The sequence below is a fragment of the Lemur catta genome, chromosome 14 (genome assembly GCF_020740605.2).
Source record: "Lemur catta isolate mLemCat1 chromosome 14, mLemCat1.pri, whole genome shotgun sequence".
NCBI lineage: Eukaryota > Metazoa > Chordata > Mammalia > Primates > Lemuridae > Lemur > Lemur catta.
The window spans coordinates 3,673,421-3,700,881 of NC_059141.1; the positions used below are offsets into that span (position 1 = coordinate 3,673,421).

General features: G+C 48.5%; 1 protein-coding gene and 1 long non-coding RNA gene across 2 annotated transcripts; one reads left to right on the plus strand and one right to left on the minus strand.

Moving 5' to 3' along the window:
- Window positions 1–4,225: 4,225 nt before the first annotated feature.
- CLRN3 (clarin 3) lies at window positions 4,226–16,933 on the plus strand. The gene is made up of 3 exons (XM_045568771.1): window positions 4,226–4,617; window positions 12,049–12,228; window positions 15,849–16,933. Exons 1-3 carry the CDS (start codon window positions 4,389–4,391, stop codon window positions 16,118–16,120), a joined length of 681 nt encoding a protein of 226 aa, XP_045424727.1. The 5' UTR covers window positions 4,226–4,388; the 3' UTR covers window positions 16,121–16,933.
- LOC123650205 lies at window positions 8,111–11,341 on the minus strand. Its single transcript, XR_006739297.1, has 5 exons — window positions 11,123–11,341; window positions 10,353–10,520; window positions 10,131–10,259; window positions 9,781–9,927; window positions 8,111–8,723 (listed from the first exon to the last, which is right to left on the minus strand). It is a non-coding gene; the product is annotated as an uncharacterized LOC123650205 (long non-coding RNA).
- Window positions 16,934–27,461: the final 10,528 nt, after the last annotated feature.

A 27,461-nucleotide genomic window follows, 5' to 3' on the forward strand; every position in this document is an offset into this window, starting at 1 on the left:
AGAATTTCTTACAAGGCTACAAAAAGAAGACAAATAAATTCAAGAAAATGGACAAAAGATTTAAACAGTTCATCAAAGAAAGTATATAAATGGCAAAGAAACATGTATAAAGATGTCCAGCATCATTAATATTAGCAAAATGCAAATCAAAACCACAGTGAGATACCACTAGGCACTCATTACTATGCCAAATTGTGAAGGACGGTTAAGTAGTGAGCAGTGGTGAGGACACAGAGCAGCTGAAACCACCGTGCATTGCTGTGGGAATGTGCCTTGGTGCAGCCACTTTGGAAAACAATGTGTCAGTTTCTTGCAAAGTTAAATATATATTTACCATGTCCCAGTAATTTCTCTCCTTATTATTTACCCAAGAGAAAAGAAAGCATATATCCACACAAAGACTTGTACTCAAATGTTCATAATAGCTTTATTTATAATTAATATAATATAACATACTGATATATTTTGAATCTACCAAAATGTCCACCAACTGCTGAATAGATAAACAAATTTGGTATCTAGTTGAATCTCAAAAAAACAGGCCAGATGTAGAAGACTATTTACTGCAATATACCATTTCTATGAAATTCTAGAAAAGTCAAAACTATAGTGACAGAAAAGCAGATCATAGAATTGTAACTTAAAGTAATGTTACCTATAAAAATCACCTCAATTTAAAAACCTAATAGACAACATTTTCTAGAACTATAGAAAAAAGAGCTTTCTCATACATGGATGGTGGGATTATAATTTGGAGGCCAATTTGCATTTGGCATCAAAAATCTACAAATATCTGTCTGAACCACCAATTATTCTCATGGGATTTATCCTAAGGCTCTAATTAATAATCTATATTCAAGCAAATTTATACAAGCAAAAAATTTAATATTACCCAAAATGGCCAAAATGAAACATTGTTAAATAAATGATGATATTAATAAATCCATTAAATGGGATAGCATAGAGTGACATAAAATATTGTAAACATTTATAAACATTGATTATAAGTTGATTATAAAGAAAATATCAATAAAATCCAAAGAGTGGATATTTTAAGACCACATCCTTTGTTCAAAATTGCAGAAAACTAGAAATAAATAACAGAAGTATAAATAATGCTATCATATAATTAGTTTACAAACTTTGTCCTCAACAAAAACAAAACAAAAATTGCAATTTCAAGCTGTTAAATGCCATTTTAAAGATTATGTATAAAAGCCTATGGGACCTGGCCAAAGCTATATTGAGAGGAAAATTCATGATTTTAAATAATTTTATTTACTAATGTAAAAACAAGATAATTAAGGAAATAAAATATTTACTTCATAAAATTAGAAAATGGTGAACAAAATAAAGGACAGCAATAGAATAGCAGTAAAAACAAAACTTAATATTAGAAAAAACCCAGGAGAATGAAATGGATATAAAGAAAGCAGCCGAGAAGCAAACAGAAATCTCTAGTTCTAGTAACTTCCTGAATTCTCACTGTCACCTCACCTTGGATACTGTGAGATAACCCTGTATCCTTATAAGATGTGTCCTTTTTCTGTTTTACACAAATTTGAGTTGCTTTTTATGTGTAAATAGTCCTAATAACTTAGGAGTTGGGATACCAGATGCAGAAAGTATGAAGTATATGAATGGAATATTTGATTACATAGATATTTTTAACTTGAGTCAGCAAAAAAATCTGCACGTATATAAAAAAGTATAAATATGATGGAAATGAAAACAATAAAATGAATGTATATAAATACACACATATATATTTATACACACATGACATGCAGAGCTAACGAAGTCTTAATATCCTTACTTTACAAAAAAATCCTAAGTAGGAAAAAACTCTCTATATTAAAAAAATCAACATTGTAAGCAGAAAACTTGTGCCAATAAAAATGCACATCGGTAATAAGCATATTAAAATAAGTTAACCCTCGATGACTACAAAAAAAGTAATGCCAACCAGCTAGATTTGTCTCTCAGCTTGTAAATGATTACAATGCTCCATGGGGGATGCTGTGGAAACTGATGACTAATGCAAAGGGCCGTTGGTAGGAATTTAAATTCGGGCAAACTTTCTGCTGGTGTGCACATATTTGTTGACTCAACAGTTCTCTTTCTAAGAATTTAACTCAAGGAAATACCTAGAAAGGTTAACAACAGTGAACATATAAGGAGTAGCACCACATTATGGGCACAGCAGTGAAAAGCTGGAGACAACCCCAATGTCTGCCAAAAAGGATTTGTATAAATAGTGTTTACTTTGTACAATGATAAACATAATTTATTGACAAGAAAGGAGTGCCATGGCAAATTGTTGAGATTTTTAAAAGGCAAAGAATAAAATAGAGCAGGGAGTAGGACTCAATTTTGATATGAATGTGTATATGGTGCTACGGGTCGAGTGGCTGTCCCCTCTAGAACTCATGTTGATGAGTTTCAATGTGGCAGTATGGAAAGGTGGGGCCCATGAGTGGGTTACTAATAGATGAATGGATCAATGGGCTACCTTGGGAGTGGGACTAGTGGTTTTATAAGAAGAAGGAGAGAGACTTGAGTTAGCATGGTCAGCCCACTCACCATCCCATGTCCTGCACTGCCTTGGGACTCTGCAGAGAGTCCCCACTAGAAAGAAGGCCCTCACCAGATGCCACCCCTTGACCTTGGCCTTCCCAGCCTCCAAAACTGTAAGAAATAAATTCCTTTTCTTTTTAAATTACCCAGTCTCAGTTATTCAGTTGTAGCAACAGAAAAATTGACTAAGACATACGGGCATAAAGATATGGGTATGAAAGACTTTGCCCAACTATAAACAAAATCACTTCTTCCAAGGTGAATTATTTAGTATATTTACTTTCTTCTCTCTTCTTTGTTAGTTCCATTTGAAAACTATTTTGTAATGAGCATATATAATATTTGTATCATGATACAAAATTATTTTCACACTGGGAAAAAGGACAGAAGGAAAAAATTCTGTCCCACCCCTTAAAAATGTGGTCAAAATAAATAGACTAAAATGGAAAAAATATCAGTACACAACACTGTACGATGTTGTGAGGATGTATAAAGCGTGCACGCTCATTGTGTTAAGGGCATGGTGGGTAAATTAGTACTTTTTCTAATGAGCACCTGAGCAAGGCATAGCAACAGCTTCAGCAAAAGGTATTTACATACCTTGACTAACTTCCAGAAACCTAAGCAAGAAAATAATCAGAGATATGAACAAAAATTTATGCATAAGGATGTTCATGCATTCTTCTTTTTCAATCATAATTTAAAAATTGAAACAGCATGGATGTCCACAATAGTGGAGCACGTGTGTATATATCTCCAATAACTCACCCAGCACGTGTTTGCTGAGTGTCTCCTTTGTGCCAGGCTCTTTGGCAGCCTCCCCAGCTGTCCAGCTCCGGGAGCACATCATGGAGTTACTCTAACAGGAAAGTCAATTGGCTAATCCACAAAGAAGTTAGGTGCTAGCCAAGAGAAGTACAGGATGCCAATACTCATGTACAATATTACTTTATAATCAAAGAATAAGATAAAAAGAGGAATGCAAAACGTGTTGTGAATGTCTATTTATCATCTTGAGAAATGATCTGTTAGCCAAGAGGGGGAGTTTTTCTGAGGACCAGAAATGACCATTTGTACATGATTAACCACTCAACAGAGAGGATACAGGCTTAAAGACCAAAAGCAAGATGGTCAAAACCACTTTCATCAGAGTACTAAAATTCGATAAAAATGAAACCTCTCAAGTTATAATTTAAATATTATACAAGTAGGATCTAATTTAAAAGAGAAAATGTTTAGTAATAAGGAGGTATCAAAAACTTTTCTCTTTCCCTCCACGGTACCTTTAACAAAGGCTTACCCTCCTTACGGCCCCCTTGGGAACAGCTGTGAGAGTCAAATCACTAACCAGTAAAGCTATTCTTGAATGAGTTGGGGCTTTGTGTTGTTGACTGCTAGAATCAGCAACATTTTGGGGTACAAATCCTCCACTCCCTTCCTATTTAGGAATTCTAGTCCTGTCCTGACATGGTCAGCTAACTTTGCTTCTGTGGCACGTGACAAATGATTATAAATTAATCGTGTGATTGAGGAAGTCCTTGGTAAAACCATGCCAAGCCCTTGTTCATGCCAGTTGGCTGTGACCATAGCAACCCCTCACTCTGGACCAAAGTTCAGCCACTGTAAAACTTTATGACCATGTTCATAGTTCAGTGTACATTAGCATAACCCTTCCTTATGAAGAGCGAGCTGTTCTATTTTACAATGAAGTATTAGACTCCATTTCTAAATACTGGACTCCAAGTGATAAGGCCTCAAAATATTATACGATCTTTGTGCTTTTGCCCTAGAGAACTTATTTTCCTGAGAAAATGCCTACAACAGAGAAAACAATTACGTTCTTGTCAACCTTTTTCACAAGCCTGGGGGCTTTCGTCGTGATTTGCTCTCTTCTTGGGCTACAAGCCTGGATCACCAGCACAATTACCTTCAGAGACTCTGCCTCAGACGGTACCATTTCCCTCAGCTACGGACTCTTCCATGGCAAGGGCACTCAAGAATTGACTCAGGGACTTCAAGAAGCAGACAAATATTTTGCAGGTAAATGATAAACTATTTTAATTGGTATGGTGAGATTTAATTAAGATTCACGTCATTCTGTATTTGGATCAAATAAACATTCAAAAGAAATTTACTTATGAGCTTTGAGAAGATACGAACCTAACTCATAACTCTGCAAACTCTCTGCATCATTATTTCAGCTTCCTCAGCCCTGGCTGGCTGTTAGTACAGCAGTCTAAGTCATTCTCGCTCAGCTGTGTTTAAAACGTTCCTACCAAGTTTACTGACAAGTACATAACTAAGTAAAAATATGTAGCAGCAATACGGTATTGAATAGCCAGTAGGAAAGGCATTTTTAACTGTATCGACTGTGGCTTTTTAGTTGGAACAACCCCCTCTGTCCAGAATTTCCTAAGTGGCATCTACTCAAACAATAAAATGGAAAATGTGGTCCATTTCCTATTTCTATTTTTCAAATTCATTTCTTTAGCTGATTGAAATTTGCGTTCTTACCTCTAAAATATCCAGAATTGTTGTTGGAAATGATATTAAATTTCCATTAATTCTATTAATTGTATATTTTATTACTTATTCCTAAACTTTTTTTCCGATTCCTTATATAGTAATGCCCTCCTCTCAATGGATGGGAAATGAAAGATTCATTGAGAATGATAAGTTGATTTAGCTACTTCTTTGACTTTTGAAGTTTGGTGTCTAACATTATGTTTTCTAAATTTAAAACAACATTGTAAATTATGTGACACATTAAATGGACTTCGTTTTGAACAGTGTTGTATACAGGTATTATATACGCATTATCAGGTATTATGTAGTCTTTACTTCTTGACTTACTAATATGCATCATTTTCTACCTGTACAAATGCAACAGCTTGCCCTTGTGTAATGCATAGAAGTAGGAATTTGAGCCTTAGACACAAGCTCTAGGTTCTAGCTCTAGTTTGTTTATGACTTTGTTAAAGAAATGATTTCCTTACATCCAGAGCAAGATGGTTATGTTCCCAAGTTATAACTTTGTCTTTTGAATGTTAGTGAAAGCAACGTCTCCCCTGACATTCCAGCAGCCTTTCGGTGATACTCCTCTGCCATCAGCCTCAGCTTCCCGAGAGGATGAGGAACATTTGTTTTATAGCAACTAGAAACTATGACTTTCAAAGACTGGGTCATACTTTCAGTTAGCATTTTCAAAACCAAAAAGTGTACTAGTTTCTGAAACCCTAGACACATTTTAAAAAATGAAAAGAATAGACAAAACCTACAAGTTTTTTGGTTTCATGTAGTGTCTGTTTGGAGCCAGTAATTTGACATAAGTGCCTTCAAAGGAAGCCCTGGCTGTCAGTATCCAGCAGAGGCCCAGTGGAGGCCAATGTGGGTCAGGGCCTGGCTTTGAAGCCCTGCGTGCCGTGGAGTGTGGCGATGTCAGAGGAGCAGAGGTAGAGAAATCACGGAGACCCCGCAGGGGGCCGGGGCCAAGCGGGCACGGCAGCCGCTGCGGAGCACAGGGAGGTGCAATGCTTGCCTTGCTACTGCCCAGCTCTCTTTTTTTATTCTTTGTTGCTGGGGAGCCACATTCTAACCTGCTCCAAGTCCCTGCCCAACCTCTTGGTGCTGAAAAAGGTGAACCACTGCCCAGTTAACAAAGGTTCTGCAGTATTGCTCTGGTTGGCATCTGAGGACCCCTCGGAGCCTAGGGGGTCTTTATTGCCCTTGACTATAGTAATCGTTGAACTTGAAACACTAGCAAATGGTTCTCTTAGATAGGGAGGAGTAATGAACGTCTATCTGGTGGTGTTCAGCTACTAACCCCACAAACACTTCCCCTGAGCGCAGAGCTATAGTACTTACAGTGAGACACGGATGCTCTCCCACTGGTTTCTCATGACCACACGGGACTTATTTCAAATTAGAAACCAATCTTTGGCAGTACAATAAAATCTGTTTAAGTGCCGCTTTCTTGCCCAGTGGTGGTGGATCGACTGCTCCAATCGAGAAGTTAGTTAACCATGCCAACTTCTTGGCTAAGATGAGGTCCCACCGAAAATTCCCCAAGGGTAATAAATATTGCAAAGCTCTGCTATATCTCTGCATAGGATCTATCACATTGTGCCAAATCCGACTGTAGATTTTGAAATGAAAGAGCAGAATGAAGTGGTGACGGCTGGTTTCAAAGTGCCGGAATAATTCAGCATCTGTAGGTCAGTGGTGGGGAAGATGATCAGCCAGACCCAGCCAGGAAGTTCTTCAGTGTGTAACTAGACTGTTGGGCAGCTCGGGCTGACGGTGTACGTCCTAGTTTGTCCAATGTCCAGATGAAAAATGACAGGTCCTGCATGTCCAGCCATGAGCAGATTGTCCTTGCTGCTCTCGAAGTTCCAGATATCTGAATTCTATTCGAAAAAAACTTTCTGGAACAGCTGCTATGTGAGACAGAGACTTGGATACCGAAAGGAATCGCATCTGGTTCCCACCCCGTGTGAGAGAAAGACCTTCATCAGTTAAATTCGGGATGGCAGTGTGTGCAAGTCTCCACGAAAGCAAGGGTGGGGTGGGGACGCATGCCCACAGGCCTCCGTGGAGGACAGAGCACTGAGGAACGAGTTGGTGGGAGGACACAAGCTCCCCCTCGTGACAGTCCATTTCCTCCTTGGTTCCGGGTCTCGGGCGCCACGTAAACAGGACCCTCACACGGAAGTCATTCCTACAACTCTGTGTTTTGGGAATGCAGTCAAAATCCAAGGGGCACAGTGTGCAATGTTTCCTGCGCTGGCAGGAATGGCAAATGAATCACTCGTGAGGATGTGGAGTTCCTGCAAACGTCATTTCAAGAATTACTCAGCCTATTGCACTGACCGGAACATGTATTTTTATAGAATCGTGTTGACCGAAAAAGTTTCTACGAGAGATATTTCTGTTCCTGTGGCAATTGCATTGCCTGCAGCTGACGGTACAATCGCCTGGGATGCTGGTGGAATATCCCGGCGCTTGACTCCCTGGACCAGTTGAATAAAAATCTCAGGAGGTGAGGCCCTGACTTGTTTGTTTTTAAAAAAATCTTCCCCGGTGATTCTAATACAGGGCGATTCTGATTCAGGGTTGATGACTGCCAGCATCTGCCAAGGCCGGGCGCTAGATTGGCCAATATGCATCACTGTTTTGGGTATTGTTTTTAAGCTCTTTGGATGTGGCCTGCTTGAAGTTAAAATAGTTTGGTGGAGAAAGCTCTGGACACAGCCTTGCAAACGCACTGAGGCAGGCTGAGAGCAAGCCTGCAACCCGGCTGGCCTTGGAGGGCTGCATTTGCGCCACGATCCACTGCAGTGAGCGGGAGTTTCTCCTCCGTCTGGCTTCCCCAGCCCGCTGGTCTCTTTTCTCTGCCTCCCATGTGTTCTCAGGGAACTCAAGATGGCACCATTAGCCCAAGCTAAAAATAATTAGGAAAATAAATCTGCTGCAGAAACGAATTAATTGCAAAGAGAAAAACAAGTGGAGTTTATTTCTCTAGAATCCATAAAGAGCTCCCACCCCATCCACAAAAGGATCGTTTCCTGGAGAGGACGATGCGTCATTTGCCCCCAGAGATGTGACCACGCTGGGAGGTGGAGAGTAGAGAGGGCAAAAAGGTGCCCCCCGGGCCCAGGCCACTCTTCTCCCCAGGGGCACCCTGGCAGCTTTCCAAGAGGCCAGGACACCAGCCAGGGCTTCCGGGGGAGCTCCCCGGCCACGCCCGGAGGATGGAGTGACATGATGAGCTCCTCCAGTGGCTCACTGCAGGCCACGAGTTCAGGAGCTGCACCTGCTTGGGCTCCCTGTGACCAGGTGCTTAAGGAGGGAGTAGAGGCTGTTCCCTCCCACCCACAAAGCCACCAGCTCTCCCTCAATGTCCGAGGACACAGAAAACCAGAACTGAACGGGCAGAGGGCCAGTGGGGAGCCCGGGTGTCCGGATGACTCTCATTTTTGTACATTATCCACCACCTGCTGCATGTTCCTGCCTCCCAGCTGTGGACGCTGTTGGCCAGGCCCTGTCTCTGCGGCCACACATTGTTCTCGGCTCTTTCCTGAGACTGCCAGAATCCGGGCAATTAGTTCCAATTGTGAGGCGACTTTCCTGATTCAGATGCCTGCCCCCTAAAGGAAGAGAAAGAACGGAATGTATTTGCTAATTTTGTAGGCAGAGAGCAGCTGTCAGATGCTATGGGGCTTATTGTTATTTCATTCTTGCTAACTTTCCCCCAATTTTCAGCTTTCATTGTCTGAGCTCTGAGCCAGGAGCTGGAGGGGAGATACAGCTGTCATACCCATGTGGCAGGGAATTCAGAAAGCTGAAAAATAATTTTAAAATGCAGCAGTTAAAATTAAGATAAATTGTCACCTTAATACATAGAAAAGTATGAGTCAACAGACTCCACACTGACTCCCTTCGGAAAAAGCACATCTATGAGATCTTACCAAAAGTCAAAAACAAAGCTAAACTCAATCGCCACTTTCTAATTTACTCTGAAAAAGTGAAACATTAACCATTTGTAAATGAGCATCCATTTATAGCTTTTAATAAGTGTGTAATGCAGAGAAATACTTCAAGCCACTTCAGGTGCCTTGGACACAGGACTTTTTCTCCTCACACTGAAGTTTCTGTTTTCTAGTTAAGTAACCAAATTGTTTCTTATTGGTTACCAAACTTTGCTAAGGAGAGAGTCCATTGAGTCCCCAGCAAACTCATGATGAGATGCCAGTTTCCCCTTTCATGCCCAGGAGGCATGGAGTGCAAAGCTGTTCCTCCGCATGGTGACTAAGGGGGGAAACATCTGCAACCTCCGACCTGTGCCTCTGAACAGGTGTGTCCTCTGGTGTCACATTCCACTAGTTTCAAAACAGGTGTGTGCTAACTTATAGCAACGTGAGCCTCCCAACCCCTGCATCTCCACAGTGAGCAGGAGAGAGAGGCAGGGACGGGGACAGGGACAGTCCCAGCCCAGGTGGCCCCCACCCCACTCACCCAGAGGGCCGGCTCGTCCTACGCCACCCTGCCCAGGCAGCAGGTGGTGGCTGGCACAACCCACGCCTATTAGAGCTCTTACCCGGGATGCATAGCAACAGGGCTACGCTGGGAGTTTAACCACGTTCTGTGGGTCATTAACAGAAATTGCAAAGCAGTCCCGTCACCACTGAGTACAAGTGTCCGTACCTGTGCAAGCTGAACTTTGCTCCCAGTCCGCAGTCCTGCTTGAGGAGCAGGTGTCCCCCAGCCAGGGCAGTGAGGTCACCGTTGCCTGCCGCAGAGCAATCATTTCTCCCTCTCTCTGCTCCGTTCTGCCACAAGTGTTTAAGGGACCTGTGGCCATGGTGAAGGACGTGAGGCGATGTCCACGTTTCCCTCTCCTGCCCTTCTCTGTCCCTTAGCCCTGTCTTTCCTGCAGCTTCCCACTGCCCCTGCTAGCCCAGGCCCTTGCGTTGCTTGTCACGGCCTCTGCTCTGGGCTCCCGCAGGAGGCCTGTGCCACTCAGGATGCTGCTGTCTCCGGACGCGGGTCTTCACCCTCAGTCCTCTGAGCCACCAGTGCCTGCGGCTGTGTCTCGGGTTCCCGGCCGCAGATGTGCCGGCCACGACTCCTTCCTGCCAACTCTGTCCAGTGGGAGGAAACTGCTCTCCCTCCATGGAGCGCTGCTGATTTAGATCAAACAAGATGAACAAATAGAATCAAGATGTTCAAAAATGGAGCGGGACAAACTCCTGCCCAAGGGGACTGTCACATCTCACCGGGAGTCCTGTGCCCACCCGGCCAGCATGCTTTGAGGAACAGAGTCGGGATAAGGTGTGGGCAGGGGTGCTGGGCTGGCAGGGGCCTTGGAATCCCTCCCAGCGAGGAACACTCCAGAGACGTGGGCCGTTAGTCACGCCATATCCCTCCACAAATACTTGGAAAGCCTGCCAGGCAGGAAAGGAGCAAGTGAATTTTGTGTTGTTCCCAAGCGGGAATTAGGGCCCCTGGGTACAGTTTGTAGAGATGCAGATTTGGACTCAAAACAATGGGGCCTGTTTAAACAATGAAGGGGACGCAAGGAAGGAAAGGACACTGGAAAGTGTTGGCTGTCCCCGAGGAAGGGACTTGGCGGCCCCTCCCGTGGGTGCTCACAGCACCCTGGGGTCTCCTGGCTCCCACGCCCCGTTCTTTGAGACACTGTGGTTGGTTCCAGAGGGAAGCCTGGAGCTCGGGGAGGGACATCAGAGGAATGCTGAAGTCTCACAGCCCCAGCCCAGGACAAGACCCCCACCCCCAGCTTCTCTGCCTTCTGTTCTTAAAGCCACTCTGGACAAGGACTTGAGTGTCTCCGTGGCCCCCTCTCTGGGGACCTGAGGAACAGAACCGGAGAGAGAGAGACTTTCTCTCGTTCTTCCCCACCCTGCTGTGGTTTTATGCCTCACCACCAGTCCCATGATTGCTGTTATATTACCGTGGACTCTGAGATCTTTCTCCCACTCACTGTCCCCTCACATCCTGTGACTTCGTGGAACATCTCTGTACACACTGTTTAACCTGCTGGCCGCCTCCTGGGGTCTCACACGCCCTGCAGCCCTCAGCTCCCGGGCAGGTGCAGGCCTGCGGGGTCTGGCCAGGCCGCTGTGCTGTCACCAAAGAGCAGGTGTGGGGGTGCTGGCGGTGGGCAGAAGCCCGAGAGTGGCAAAAGCAGGAACTGAGGACTGACAGCCAGGGCACCTCTGTTTCATTTCACATGCCTGTAGTTTCATGTCTGGGGCTCCTCTACCCTTAAGAAATATGCAAATTTTATAAAATGCAGTTAGAATTGGGAAGAACTTACCTCGGAGAGAAGTCTGAAGCTCACCCAAGGGCCGAACTGCCAGCGCCTCCAGCCTCCAGCCCCCGCCTTGGGTTCAGGGACGTGGCCCGTGGAAACAGAGCTGACGCCGCGGTTTGCACCACAGAAGTCAGGCTCCTGTCTCCACGCCGGCCTTTGCTCTCACCTGCCTGCACCTCGTTGGCCCTTTCTCTCTGGGCTCTCTCTGCCGAGGGCCACCCCTGGCTCACGGTTACCCCGGAAGCGAAGGACTTATGGCCCCCTCACTGTGCCCAGGTTTTCGGGGTGACCCACCTTGTAAACAGGTCCAAGTGGAAGCAGAGTCGGTGCTCAGAGCAAACGGGACACGAGCTGTGATGAAGCTGGCGAGTCCAGCCCCACCGCGGGTATCAGGGAGGGAGAGCTCTTCCCTGGAGACTTTAAAATTGGGATAGATATAGAATTATCTGAAGTACTGTGGTCATATTCATTCAACCACAGAGTCAACGACAGGCCCACGGTGGGGATGTGGGCCTTGCTCCTGCGTGACTCAGAGGTGTGTGACATCTCTGACATGTGATAACCACTAACTCAAGATCCTGAGAGGGCAGGTGGGCCAGGCTAGAGCTGGCATTTGCACTCACCAAACTTTGTTTTAGTTTTAGGGACATTGAATAATTCTTCCCCCAAAACTCTGCACTTGCTGGCTGTCGTGTTCCTGGTCCTCAGCTTGTTTGCTGCGCTGCTGAGCTCTGGGTTGACCTTCTACAACAGCATCAGCAACCCCTACCAGACGTGCCTGGGCCCCGTGGGGGTGTACACCTGGAACGGGCTCTGCGGTGAGTGTCCCCAGAAGCCTCAGGGCTGCACGGAGAACCACCCCTGCCGGTCTCCCTCTCTCTGCCCCCCTCTCCCACACGTAAACACATACAGTCACATTCACACGTGGAAACTGTGAGAACCTGGCTCTTATCCTGGGGTCTGGGGCTTTTTTTTTTTTTTTTGCCAATTTACAACATTTATTAAGCATCTCTGGAAACAGAATTCTGTTTTAAACACACTGGTGAGGAGGCTTATCACATAAGCCAGCCTTTGCTTTTGAGAATCTAATGTAAAGAATCCAACAAAATGCACAAAAATCAACAAAAAATTCACTGGGCTCCTGTTTTGTGCCTGATTCCAAACCAGGCTCCATGTGGTGTACAGAAGCACACACCTGCACACACCTGCACACACATATACCTGTGCACACACTTTGCTTTTTGCTTCCATCTAACAAGAACCAACTTGGGCTCCAAACAGCACAGGTCTGCGGGGTTGTGCCACAGAACCACAAATAATGTCATTGAAGAGAATCTGGGGCCGACACCCTTCTTGGGGGCTGCCTGTGAGCCCTGGGTGTTGCTTGGTTATTTTGCATGTCTCGTGGGCAGGGTGCTGGGATGAGGGTGGAGCCCAGATGGGAAGTGGATCCAGCTTCGATTCACTGTGCTTTGGGCTCTCACTGGGTTTGGCCCGGGCTCTGCAGCCACCACACCTGCCCAGAGGCAGGGCCAGTGGGGCTCCTCTGCCCTCCCAGGCTGCCTTCGAGGGCTTGGCCCTGCGGGCAGCCAGGCTTCTCCTACTTTGTCCCTCTCTCTGTCAAGGACACCTGCCCACCTGGAGCTGGGGCTGGGCTGGCTCAGCCCCAGGGCTGAGGGGGAGGAGTGCATTCCTGGAAGAAAAGCAGGCCCCGGTGCCAGAGCAGAGGGCCAGATGTGGGGCTGGTGGAGCCCAGAGGCCCGGCATTGCTGTGTCCACAGCCCGCAGGCCCAGAGCCGGCTGCCGTCTTCCACGAGGCTGCAGCCTCCTCACCTCTTTTCCGAGCAGCTGAGTGTAGGCTGGCTTTGCACATGGCAGGGGCCCGACGCCTGTTTGTGGAAGAAAACATGAAACACGGAGGCCAGACAGCCTCCCCCGCCCTGCCTACTTCTAGCAACAAAGAATTATTTGACAGGGAGAGAATTCCTGCCACATTCCTTTCCCAGCTCAAGGGCAAGTTCTAACACACACAGGGAGGCTGTGAGGTGGGCAGAAAAACAATCGGAGAGGTTGTCGTGTTCCGACAGGGGCCTGGGGGAGGCTTTGCGCAGCTTTGGTTTCTCCAAATGCCCCTCGGGGCCTCTTGGTCCTAATGCTGTGACAAGCCAGCCTTTGCCCTGAGTTGCCCTTTGGGGACTCCTGATCTTTGCAGGAGCTCCGAGCATGGGGGGATTTAGTGAAAATGCTTCCAGGAGGCCCAGCCTGTACAAGGGCTTGTGTACAGAGACACCATTGACCGCGATGCATCCTTGCCTGGGGCCATTGCATCCGTGGGGCAGGTGAGGGCAGGGCAGGCAGACGCCCGGGAGTCCTGGGGCCAAAGGCGATCTGCAGACCCCACGGGGCTGGGTTGAACAAATGCTCTGGGCTGGCAGACGCTGGATGGGGAAGGAAGTGGGTTTCCCGGCCTGTTTCTGACATTCTGCTTTGAAGAGAAAAACAGCAGTGTCGCCAGCCAGGGTCTTGTGCCCGCCGGGTACAGCCTACCATCTGCACCACGCTGGTGTGAGCGGCCCCGGCCTCAGCAGATACAGCCGTGGACTGAGAGGAGGTTGGAACCAGAGGGAACGCTGCAGACTGTCTGTTCTAAATAGGTTCGTGCCTCAGCTGAGGAACCAGAGAGCAGTCACGCAGCAGGTCACATGGCCCGACGGTCACAGGCTGGGACAGAGGCCAGTGCCCCCAAGCCTTCAGGAGCTCCTCATCTGTCCCAGGGCTTCCTCCCGCCCCTGGTGAACCCCCATCCCTGAAAGCTGGACTGGAGGGGCCGGTTAGAGGCTCTGGGCATCTCGTCCCCAGAAGGGACTGGCGCTAGCATTTCACGTCTGTGTGTCGGCCCCTCCCGACTGGAACCAAAGCTCTGGGCAGCCCACTTTGGAAAAAGCATTTAATCCTGTATTCATCCTGCCCCTTTATGATTAAGCTTTTATAAGAAACTTCACAAGAGGAAAATGAAGGATAATTAAGGCCGTGAGGCACCCGGAGAGCATCAGAGGGCCGGGGCTTTTGTACGTACAAATTATTCAGAAATAAAACCATGACAATAAGGATGAAGATCTATCATCAAGGACTGTGAACATTCTCCTCACACAAAACCCCTCTAATTAGGGCCTTTTGAAGGAGCGTTTGGGCAGCTTCCCTGGGTGTGGGGTACCGCAGGACACATTTGATGCCAAAACGTCCATCGGGTCCCGGGTACGAGTCAGGGGATGGGGAGTCCTGAACGACCTCCGACCGGGGCTCCCCCAGCAGCCACCCACGCACAGTCAGACCCGCAGGGCAGACTGCTCAGCTGGCTCCTCTCGAGACTGATGGGGCTGTACTGGGATATGATTCACACACCGTCTACTGACCCACGAAAGCGTACAAGTCAGTGGTTTTTAGTATGTCCTCAGACGGGTGTCAGTTCCAGAATCTCTTCATTATCTCAGAGAGAAACCCCGTGACCTCGGCTGTCACCCCTCCCAGCCCACTCCCAGGCCTAGGCACCTGGGAATCTTCTTTTCGCCCCCAGCTCAGCCCCTCTGGAAGATGGGGACAGAGGCCCGAGAAGCTGCGCGGCCGGGCCCTCGACCCTGCTCTCTCTGACTCCAGAGCTACATTCTTCTAACTGGACCAAAGTGGCTCTCCAAAGTCTACAAACATTTAGAGAACTAAAGAATGTTCTCTACTGGAGGACGCTGTGAAGAATGAAAAACAGAGGATTAAAAAAAAATAAAGTAAATGCTCTTCTAAAATAAGTTCAGTAAGGAGATTTTTCCTGGTTAAACGCTATGCCCCATGGTTTCGTATGGAATGAAACTGAAGCTCCTGAGCTGGCATTTGTGGCTCTCCAGGGCTGTCCAGTGCTGAGGACATGGGGGACCTTTCCCAGGCAGCCGAGCTCAGCTCTCACAGTCCCAGATGCCGCCCACTCACTGCCCACCTGGCTCTTCATTGAAGCTGCTCCTTCCTCCTGCAATGCTGAGTCCTACCTCAGCCTTCCAAGTCTTGTCCGTCCACCCAGACGTCTGCAGACACGCCTGTGGATGCTGCTATCCACTCCCCGCTCGCTCCTGCACCCGGCACACCTGCTGCATGCCCTCCCCAGAGGGTGGGCTATTTGGTAGGTAAGTCCCACAGGAGGTGCTTCTGAAATGATTTGAGCTGGAGGATTCACTCTTGTTCACACACGGCCCTGCACAATCTTCAGCATTTCGTGCCTAGAAATCTGGTCTGTATCTTACATTTCTTTTACGTTCTCACTAATTCTTAAAATAGCATAAACGCCAGTGTGGATATTCAACAAATGCCCATAGAGTATGTGTTCCATAAAGAGAATGAGTGACATTAAAAGATGTATCACCATGTCACTTACGAAACTTAATTTTCTTTTCAGCGTTATTCATTTTTGTGGCCATGATGCTGTTTGTGGGGAACACGCAGTCCAACAGTCTCTCCGAGGCGCTACTCCGGACGCTTTATCCCACCGTCACCAGTCAAGGAATGACCCACCGTTACGGACACTCATTCTGGCTCATACTGCTGGTCATTCTCCTAAACCTCCTCACCGTGGTTGTCGTCATTTTCTACCAGAGGGCCAGACACCAGCGGAAGCAGGAGCAGAGAAAGCCGATGGAGTCTGCCCCGAGGGACGGAATTCTATTCTGAGCTCCACCCTCACCGCTTGGCCGCAATGTCTGTCCCACTCCCGGAGCAGAACCGGTCAGCTTGCCCAGACAACCAGCATGGTAAAGTGACACTCACTCCTGATAGCTTGTGTGTTTCATGACAGTATGTTCTTCACGGATTCTGTGCCCTTGAAGAGAGTTTTTCCCACCAGGTCGGGGAAGACGGTCAGTCTCTGTAGTGCTCAAAGCAGTAGAGTGATGATGAGTGTGTGGACCCTCCCGACCTGGGCTCGCCTCTGAAATAATAAAGTTTGTGTTTGCGCCTTTCCTTCGCGTCGTCAGAGCACTCTAGCACCTGCCATCCTTCTCCTCGGGAGGGACGCGCATTTTCACTCCACTCCGTGAAGGAAGACTCAGACACAGAGCAGAGCTTGTCCTTCCAGGCAGGACCAGGTGCTGCAGGCAGGAGAGACTTTGGAGCAAATGGCTTGGCCCTGGGACCCTCAGTGGCTGATGTAACTCACACCCAGGGGTGGGTGAACGTGCTGGTTTGTGATCCTCAGACACAGTTTTGAGGTTCCAAGAAGAGGATTTTGAAAGAGAGAGATTAGAAGTGAGAAGATCAGAGAAAGATAAAAATTATAGCCCTGTGGTCTATATGCCAGGGAGGCTAAATGTTATGTTTTTGATTTAACAGGATTTTGGTGAATTCAGTCAAAATGGAAATGAAACATTGCAGCAAATTCTAGCAACCACCCCATCCACCAGCCCTCTGCTTAGTCGCTGTGGTGTAGACATTGGTGTAGCTGGTCGGAGGGGAGGGTACCACCCACCAGCAGACTCCTGCCCGCCGAGGCTGAGCGAGGCGGTGAGAGCCCCCCCCCCCCCCCCCCCCGGCAGCCGGCACTGCCTCCCATGCCAGGGCCGGGCGAACGCGGAGCACAGGCGCTGGGCAGCCCTTCAGGGGCAGCCGGGGTGGGAGCAGTTCGTGGCTTCATGAGAAGACAGTGAGCAACCAGCAAAATTTGTAAAAAGGCACCAAAACTGAATTCAGTCCACTCTGCCAGTAGGATATCTTCCCAGGAATCCACTTTGACCGTCTTTCGAGCCTGACTATTCCACAAATCAGCCAGGCTGAACATTGATAGGGCTCCGAATGTTCAGCTTTCACGTTCTGATGGAACCGTAGCCAAAAGGAGCAGAATTTCCTGGGTGTAAATTTACAGAGCAGCAGCTCTTTGGACAAAGAATATATCATTTATGAAGCCCTCAGGGACTAATGACCTTCTTACTTATTATTTTTTTAGCACTCTCTCTTAGAAATAATATTTTCCATTCAAGAAATATGCACTGGGTCTATGTGACACAGCTAGCACAGTGCGGCTAACTGGGCTATCTGCTCCCACGGAGTTCACCGTCGGGCAGTCAGGACAGACATTCAAAAAGCGGTTACTAAATTCCACTCAAAACAGGTACTTAGCCACAAATTGTGCCGATTCTTTGGAAGGTCAGTTCTCTACTACCTCCCACCCTAAAGTCCTACTAATTCAAAGTTACTTTGAATTGTAACTTATTATGAAACTCTGAACATATTTTTAAAAATCTGATCAACAGTGAAACTTTTCTAAATTCTGTGACTCTATAATAGAAACTGTTATGTTCTTCACAAGTTTGAATTTTATATCTGATTTTGATAATGCAGACAAGTAATAAAGAGCAAGAGACAGAGGTGACAACCCACTCAGACAACTGCTAAGTAGACGCTCACATGGCACGTCCGTGCAAACGGCATCGCACGATGGAAAGAGCACTGCATTTATTCATCCCAGCGTTTGGGCAGGGCTTGGTTTACTCCGGGGACAAATTGTCTTAATCTTTACATCACAGATGACCTTTAAGGACCCATTTAAAACACAGGAGTTGAGAATGGCTCTCTTAATCTGGCTGGAGGTAGAAAGAGATGAAACGAACGTGCATATTCAGTAGGAATCCTGTTAAGCAAGAACGAGACTCTGTACGGCCTCCTTGCCCCAGCCTACACGGTGGGTCTTTTAGTGACCATCCAGCACAGTGAGGCAGACTAACATGTTTTTCAAAGAAAAAAATTACTGTTGGATAGTAATTTGCTATTTTAAAACTATTTAATAAATCTACATTCTCTTATATTTGGTGTGATGGAGTCATCTGGAACACTGTTTTGAAGGCTGAACTTTCTATGGAATCAGAATGTCTCAGGGTCCCTGATATGACCCCTAATTAACCTCATCTTGTTATCATGAGCTGGGTTCATCCCTATTTGCAAAATAAATAAGTTATATAAATTATTATGTTCTCCACATAGTCTCTGGTGATAACTGTAGAGAAAGCAGTGCTGTACACGAAGGTCAAAGTGACTGGGCTACGAGCTGAGGTTTGGGAAGCATGTGGGAGGCAGGAGGTGACCCCCAGGGAAGCTTTGCTCCCGTCACTGGAAATGTATTTGATCATGACTTGAAGCCAGGTTCCCAGATGCCTAAATTGTTGTCTTTCTGCACGCTGGTCAGGGACGCAGGCACAGCGTTGGAGGGGCAGTATGGCTCGGAGTCAGGGGCCTTTCTGACGCTGAAACTCCAGCCTGGAGTGAAGGTGGGCCTCCTTGGCCCCGGCAGCCTTCTGGACTCTTCTGACCCAGGGGCTCGGGCAGATGAGGTCACTCGGCCAGTGGTGTGGAAGGCTGACCCCTCACAACAACTGGGGGTGTGTCTGCTCTCTAACCCTCTGCCCTGTCCCCTCCCCAGAGGCCCCCACCTCCCAGGGCTCGGGCACGCGTGGAGGCTCCGTGGCAGGCTGCTCTGGCGTCTCGCAGCCGTGGGAAACCAGCAGTCGCCGCCTCCCTCTGGCCTTGCCTTTCCTCATGAATAAAAAATAAACCATGAATAATAGAAACGACAATCAGTGTAGGATTAAGCAGGGAAGTTCTGGAGTCAGCCGCCTGGGATCTGCTACTCATGACTCAGAGAAGTTACTTAATCTCAGTAAGCCTCATCTGCGAGGCTTTAATTATCTGTGAAATGGGGCAATGGTGTCGGGGCAGTGCGCGGGGCTGCTGTGAGGGTGAGCAAGGCTGAGGCCAACGCCACCGCCCTCCACTACTGCAGGCCACATTAGTGCTTTTGTCCTACAAACGAACAAGCAGTAAACAAAAAGCATAAGCCCACAGGGGTTAGTGGCCTTGCTGAGCAGTGGGAAGCTGGCGAGTGGCAAAGCAGAACAAAAACCAGGTCTCAGGCCCTTTGCTCCAGGGTCCGATCCGTTCCACAAACACTTGTGCACCGGGGGTGGGGACGATGCGGGGCGGAGGCCGGCATGGAAGGAGCTCTGTCCCAGACAGGAAGTGCGGTGTTCCTGGTGTGCCGCAGAGTTCATGGATGTCACTGTGGGTCTTGCTCATTCAGAACAGGAAGAAGCAGCTCGTTCAGGCCAAGCTTCTGATCTGTTTCCGATGCATCCACGGGCGGCCTGGGTGCTACCCGAGCTGGGGACGGAGGGCTCTCCCCACACGGAGGAGGACTCTGTGGTCCTTCAACGAGAAAGCCAAGGCCAGGGTGCTCCTGGTACTGGGGTGCTGGTTTATCAAAGCTGTGCTGGAGAAGGACCTGAGACTCGGTGCCCGGGCAACCTCAGGTGGCACCGAGGGTGCCGTAGACACACGGGCACCCTTTGCCCTGCCGGCAGAGCCGCTGGTTCTGTGATCGCTGTGCTCGTGCTCCTGCCGTGTGTTCTCCTGCCGCCGAGAGACTGAAAAATAATTACAGCATTGGCTAGAATGTCAGACAATGTCCTGGTCTAAAAGAAAAAAAGAATTTGTTTTCATGACAGGCTTTAGATGGTGAAAGTTTTATATTCAAAATGTTTAAATGGTTAGTAAAAAACACTTTAGGTAGATATGCATTGTATTTTATGACCATTCATTTTAAACAAAAGGCTTTAAAGAAGAGCACCCCTCGTACGTCTTGGCTCTCCTCTTGCCAAGAGGAGGGTAGACTTTTTATTTTTAACCTTGACCCTTGGTGGAATGACCCACTCATCTGTCCACCTTGAAACACGTCACTTCTGTAAAGTGTTCTGGTCACACAAATCACCGTCTCTATAGGGGGCTTCTCCTTTTCACCTTCGGTGCAGAGACATGGTGGAGCACACCCAGGATCTTCCCAAACAGAGTGCGGGTCCTGGTCCTCCCGGCTCTGCCAGCGGCAGCGACCACAGCCACTAATGTTTACTGTTTCCCCTGCCAGGCCTCAGGGTGTGTCCGCCGTAAGTGCTGTGCATGTGAGACTGCAGTGAGTCCTCACCAGAGTGTGTGTGCTTTACAATTAGCCCCACTTTATAGATGAGCCACTGAGGCTTAGATGGGCTGAGTAGACTTCTGTCATCCCACAGGGGAGAGGCCTGGCAGAGGCTCCAACGCAGACCCACCTGCCAGTATCTCCTGAGAGGCCTGGCTGGAGCCAATAACCTGAAAGTGGCACCATCTGTATGCATAAAAGGGCTGTAAAAAGTCTGAAGTGCACATCCAAGTACTAGACCGGCTGCCCCCAGGGCTGCGTCCTGTTGAGTAACCGAGAGTGCTGGGTTCTTGTGGTATATACACAGGTCAACATTCACCTTTTGGTTAAAAACGACCGTTTGCACCAGACACAACACACTGCATGTTATCATTCCTGTCTTCCTAAACCGTTCCTGGACTCAGGATAGATTGACCTGTGCTTGATGACACCAATCACAATTGTAATTAGGGATCGTGGCGCTGGTGGCAGTTGGTAGAGTGGAGAGAGCACACGCTCGTGTGTTCGGAGACTTGGTTTCAGTGACCAGTCGGTGAACAACTGTTTACTGGGCACTTACCGCATTTAAGACAAGGAGGCAGGAGCTGGGGTCCCAGCAACGTGGCAGACGGCGCCTGAGGTTTCGCAGGATGGACAGATGTCGAATCCATGTGATGAATCCACGTGACAAGGCATCACATGACACAGAGCTCCTGGGAGCCGCGGCGCATCTCCAAGGGGAACCTAAACAATTCCTCCCAGAGGAGGAGGTGGCCTGGGCTCCACCACAAACCCCGCGACCTTGAGCGGGCGCTGAGTGCGATCGTGGAGATGATCTAAGACCACCCACCTGCCACACGGAGGAGGACGGGGAGCCCACACAGAGAGCAGAGGCCTGGCTTTCTTGTCTCTACTTTCTCATTCGAAAAATAAAAGAAAGGATAGAGGATTCAGGAATGTTTCAGGTTTTTTTTTTCCTTTTAATTTCATAGAGCTTACTTTTTAAAGAACTATTTATATGAACACCAAATGTGAAAACCTTAGAAATGATTAGGGCCCTAAGGAGTTATTGTCTATGTGGCTGTATTTATCAATGTTTATGTTTTACCACGGCAGGAATGAAAATGCATAATCATTCACAGTCATTATTTTTATTTATTTGAAAATAATAATAAAGCTATTACATATTACTACAAATAACCTGTAGTAATATGTAGAGACAGGTGTCTCTGGGTGGTGAGGGACACTAGGTTTTAATATTTCCCTACACTGTCTTGTATTTATAAATGAAAAAAAAAACAAACAAAACACCTCTATACTGACAGGTGTGGTGTGTGCTCCACACTAAACAGTCCCCAATTCTGTGCAGACACCAGCCGGGTGTCCTGCAATTCAGGTAACGTCTGACACTCTCTACCTGGAGTTGGGGCAGACTTCCCAGGTTAAGGGGCTCAGGCCCACGAGAGTCCCCCACCGCAGATGCCAGTCACAGGTGGTGGGTCCGCAGGTCGCTCACACTCTGCCCATCTTGGCTACAAATCAGTGGTTCCCACAGCCCCCCTCGGGTTTGATACTAATAATTTGCTATAATGGCTCATAGAATTCAGGGACACACTTTGCCTGCTCTTACCAGCATGTTACCAGGATAGCATTCCGGAACAGCCCCACAGAAGAGGTGCAGGACAGGGCACTGCGGGGTGGGGGCACAGGCTTCCCTGCCACCTCCAGGTGTACCACCCTCTGACCACCCTCCCAGCCCTCGGTGAGCTCACCTGCCCAGGAGCTCATTGAACCCCACCATTTAGGGGGTTTATGGAGGCCTCATTATGTAGGTGTGATTAGTGACATCTTTGAGCACTGTTGACTAAGTCAAGCCCCAGTGCCTCTCCCTTGCTGCAGGTCGGGGACGGGGTGGGGCTGGAAGTCCCAACCCCAGTCATGCCTTGGTCCTTCTGGCATCTCAGCACACAAAAGACACCCTTACCGCTCTGGAGAGTCCAAGGGTCTTAGGCGCTCTCGTGTCAGGAACTGGGGACTAAGGCCAAATACTATAACAAAACATGTACGTACCACCCCATCACACAGGTCAGGAACCAGGGACAGAGACCAGAGAAATATTTCTTGTTACATCCCAAATTCCTACAATCAGCACGTATCACTTTTATATTTAGATATAACAGCACTTTCTTTTTAAAAAGGAAGAGAACAGAAATGGGGAAAATCAGCCCATTTATCATGGGGTCTGCGGGTCTTAGAGCAGTAGCCAGAATCACAGAAAAACGGTAAAATTGGAGCCATAATTCATGCTGGGTTTGATTCCAACTGCAAAACTGGGATGACAATGAGACAAACCACCCCTCACCGCAGAGGTGTCACCAGGATACAATGAGATCACTGAAATCACTGTCAGGCAAATGCTGGCTGTGCCTGGGACAGACATAGCGTGGCTGACCCCTTGCTGATTTACTGTAATCTCCAGTGTCAAGTGTTGTCTTCCAAGATGACCCTGCAAGTTTTCCATTTTGTGTGTGTTGAGGGGATCGGGCTCTTTGGACCCACTCACCCAAGGAGGGCGCCGGGAGCTTGAACAGAAAGAAGCCCCCAGGGGCGACTATGTGTACTATGCAGGGAAGTTTGTAGGGAAGCTGCTGATCGGCCAGCGGTCCCTGGGTGGGGTGGGAAGTTTAGGGTTAGGGTTATGGTTGGGTTAGGGTTAGGGCCAGTGGTCCTTGTGGGGGGTGGGAGGAAGAGATGGGGGCTTTCAGCTAACCAATTGTATGATCTTCAGCTGTAACTTTTCCTCTTCGGGCCTCAGTTTCCTTTTTTGCATGACAGAGGAGCTTTGTGATCCCTGAGTTTACTGTAGATCTAAACATCTAAGACTCGATCACATTGGATCTTTCATGAGCGTCTGGAAAAGGTGATGCTGGTGGATTTTCTTGTTCCTAGTCACCACGTTGCACTGCAGCTCGTCTTTGGAAGTAAAAAGGATGGGCTTACTCTGGCCGGGCACACTGAAGACGGATGGCCGCATTTGCGGGCATTTATCCTCTAGATGAGGACAGATCCTGGCAATGAAGGAAGAAGAAAAGCCCCTGCAGACAGACAGCCAGCGGCACGTGCCTCTGCTCACGGGCTCCCGGTCACTTAGGACACACCACGGCACTGTTTGTCACTCTCCGACAATTTAATGCAGGTTTGGGAGGGAGATCTCTGCCCAGGCAGGGAGGAAGATAGATGGAGCTTTTCAAAGGCCACTTGTCTGAGCTGTTGGCACTGAGCATGCAAAGCATGGGCCTTGGCCCTTCCGGGGACCCAATCTGAGCAGAAAGGATGTCTAACAGCCACCTTCAAAGGAGCTGCAACGAAAATGGAAAAAGACAGCTACGGATTTTTGGGACCACAGTGCCGAGGGTGATGATGCAGGGAGGGATTTTCTGCAGGGAAGGGCTCGCTGGCCCCACGGATTCAATGGGAGCATTCACGGCAGCTCCTGCAATTCCTCTGAGGAACATGCAGACCAGAGACTCGAGAAGAGCCCACCAATAAATGGGCTTCTGACGGCCGGGACACCTGCTCCCAGGAACAATCCCGCTTTCTCACCCAAGACCCTCACTGGGGTGCAATGCTGCCAACTACAGTACAGAGCGCTCATGCTTAGCCCCATTTCATCTGCACCAAAATATTCTGATGCCCTTCAGCCAAGTACATAAAGAGCCAGCATTCGGGGTGGGATTCAGCGTTGTCGTCCACGGCTGCTGCAGCCTGGCATCCAGCCTGTGCCCAAAGGAGGTGGTCGTGGTCAGCAGCTGCCATGCTCATCCTGTGCAGTGACTCGGGAGAAGACAGAAAGGATGAGCACATTCTCCCCGCTGGAGCTGACGAATGTGCCACCAAATTAAAACGTCAACTCGTATCCAATTACAAAAGCGCTGGGCAAAGCCTCTCACTCTGCCTCCCAGAAGTCCACGGAAGCTCAGGCCCCAGGTACCTCCCCCACGAGGCTGGCAGGGAGCCCTGCAGGAGGGGGACGCAGCAGGCCCCCTGGGGCCCTGAGGCACCTGCACCTCCTGCCTCCATCCCCCCTCAGCCACCTGTGCTGGGGACACGGCGGGCGTGACGTCAAGGCTCCTGGGCTAGGGCTGGGCAGTGGGCTGAAGCGCTTTCCCTATATTCTTTGAAATAAAGAAAGATAATAAAGAGGAACAAGAAACATTTTATTTATTTATTTACTTTTATCAAAATACATCATTGTTTTCTCCCAGCACATCTGTTTAAACAGCCCAGTTGGCTAAGCGACCTGTGAAAGATGTGTTCGCAGAAATAGATCATTTCCTAAGTTAAACGATACAGATAATAAAAGCTAATAAAAGAAGCATTTTTAAATGTGCATTTTCGGGCATTGACACTGCCGTACAGAAAGCAGTAGAGTGGGGTCGAACCTCCTGGGGCTGGGGGTCACACAGCCCCAGGTGTGACCCCAGCTCTGCCCCGGCAGTGGGGGGCTCTCTGTTTTGGCCCCGGCACATCCCAGGATGCCCAGAGGACACAGGGTGTTGCCCTTGTGTCTCCCTCAGGCTACTGGATTTCCTCATGGAAAGGAGGTGGTGATGGCAGTGTCCCTTGGGATGTCGTTGGGAGGTGACAGGAGAAGATCCAAGGGGAGGGCCTGGCCCAGGGCACACAGGTGACACGGAAGCTATCTTAGTCCCTTTGGGCTGTTATAACAAAATGCCATAGACTGCGTGTCTGAAACAATGGAAATCTATTTCTCACAGTCCTAGAGGCTGGAAAGCAGGTTCGAGAGGCTCTAGCCAACACCTGGGGCATCACGACAGGACTGCGTGTGAATGACACTGTCTGGGGAGGGCAGCTGCCCGGGGCCTGGCAGGGCTGGAGGCCGCACGGAGAACTGCCCCGGCAGCCCAGCGCGGAGCCAGGAGGCCGGGCTGTGGGGCTGTGCCGAGGCTGACGGACACCTCCCCGTCCCAAACGCATCACTATCATTTTAATCAAGAAGAATAGTAAACAAAACATTTTTAAACAAAATAGCATACAGAAAATAAAGAGAATAATATGCCAAACACCTGTATTCCCACCACTCAGAATCTAAATGCTATTGAGTCTGTGCTCAATGTCAGCATCTACCAGGGAACTTCGAATAGAAACCACAGTGAGATCTCGCTCCACACCCGCTAGTCTGGCTGGAATCCAGCGGTCAGGTAACGGCAGGTTGGTTGAAGATGTGGAGAAAGGAGAACCTTGGTCATCGCTGATGGGAACGTGTGGTGGGACAACCTCTTTGGAAAACAGCCTGGCAGTTCCTCCAGTCATTGTGTAGCCACGACATGACCCAGCAGAGCTGTCCCTAGGCATGTGCCCAAGAGAACCGAAAACATTTGTACAGAAACTTGGTACAGGAGTGTTTCTGGCAGCATTATTCACACCGGCCAAGAGGCAGAGACAACCCGAATGTTCCTCAGCCGACCAGTGGGTGGGCACAGTGGCGCATCCACACAGTGGGACACCATCCGGCTGTGAAAGGGAGCACAGCGCTGGCTCGTGCGGCAATGTGCCGCTCGCAAACGGCCTGCCAAGGGACGGGGCTGGTCGTGGAAGGTCGCATATCATACGATCCCATCCACGGGAACTGTGCAGAACGGGGAAACCGGGAGAAACAGAAAGTAGATCAGCAGGTGCTTGAGGGCCAGGGACGAAGATATGGGAGTGACAGCTAACGAACGGGTCCAGGTTTCTTTGTGAGGTGACGAGTGTCCTAAAGTTGTCATAGCTGCACATATCTATGAAAATACTAAAATCGTCGAATTGTACACTCAAAATAGGTGAACTGTAGGTGTGTGAACTGTATCTCAATAAATCTACTTTTAAAGTGTTATATTCTCTTCCTGTATTTTTAATTGACAATTAGAACGGTATATATTTACGGTGTGCAACACAATGTCTCGATATACACATTTGCACAATTTGCGTCTTTTGACCATCTTTTATTTAATTATTTTTCACACAGAAGAAATAAATATCACTGAAAACGTGGCAGTCGAGTTTCCACCCTTCCTTCCCCACCAAGGCTGCCGGGGGCCTGCACTCCGGCCCTGCGGTCCGTGGCGGGGCTGCTGTCCCACACGGCCCGAGCACCTTCCTCGCGCTGCTCACTAAACCAGCGCTCGGGCGCTGTCAGGCTGCACTGCCACCGTGTCCGTCTGACAGACAAGCAAACCGAGGTCCAGAAAGATCACACTGGAGCTACCAAAGGTCAAAAAGCCAGGCCAATTCCTGTCAGCTCTGCAGGATGCTCTTGTCTCATCTTTGTGTTTTCAGCTCAGTTTTTCCCTCCCTGCCTGGTCTCCCAGTGAGCTTCTCTGGCTAAACCTCAAACAATCTCCTTAATCTGTTTCCATGAAAAGAACGCTGTGAATAACATTAACAGTGAATATGTTACACGCGGAAACCTAAAAACATCTCTAGTGTTTTCCAGGAAACATTTTTATAGTCCTGAGGTAATTTTATACATCCTCGTCTAAAAGGAACAGAATTACTATTCCAAACAGCTCGGGCAGACGATCAGGATTTCTCAAGTAGAACTCAACTAATTCTCACCTCCCAGACCCGCAAAAGCCACAAATCTTCCAAGAAGCCTTGAAAATTTCACCTCTCTTGTTAGCAAAGGATGAGAAGCAGAGAGGAGTGAAGAGACTGCGTTCAGACACTCATCGTGGTAGGAAAAGGACTTTCACTGAGGCATAAAACGTTTGCCGCAAAACCAGGAATGAGTAATACAGACAGATTATTCTAGAAGCCCACCCAGGGGGAGCCTCAGACCACTCCCACCCCAGGTGCCACTCTGCGGCTCACCCTGAGGACAGCTGCCGAGCCTCCGGGCCGAGCCACTGTGCGGTGGCTTTGCTGAGCCCCCGTGTCTGTAGGCACGTGAGAGACACACAGGGGACGGCGGCGTGGCCCTTACCTTCCGCGCCTCGGCACTTACCAACCGATGCCGACTCCCTCTCATCTGCCCGTGATGGTGGGAGCTGGCAGCTCCCTAGAGAACCTTTGTAT

Excerpts from the sequence above, each read along its gene's own strand:
- CLRN3 (XM_045568771.1), top strand. The coding sequence starts at position 4,389 with ATGCCTACAACAGAGAAAACAATTACGTTCTTGTCAACCTTTTTCACA. Across the intron at positions 4,618-12,048 it reads AGCAGACAAATATTTTGCAG|TTTTAGGGACATTGAATAAT; the intron begins GTAAATGATAAA and ends ACTTTGTTTTAG. Across the intron at positions 12,229-15,848 it reads CACCTGGAACGGGCTCTGCG|CGTTATTCATTTTTGTGGCC; the intron begins GTGAGTGTCCCC and ends TTTTCTTTTCAG.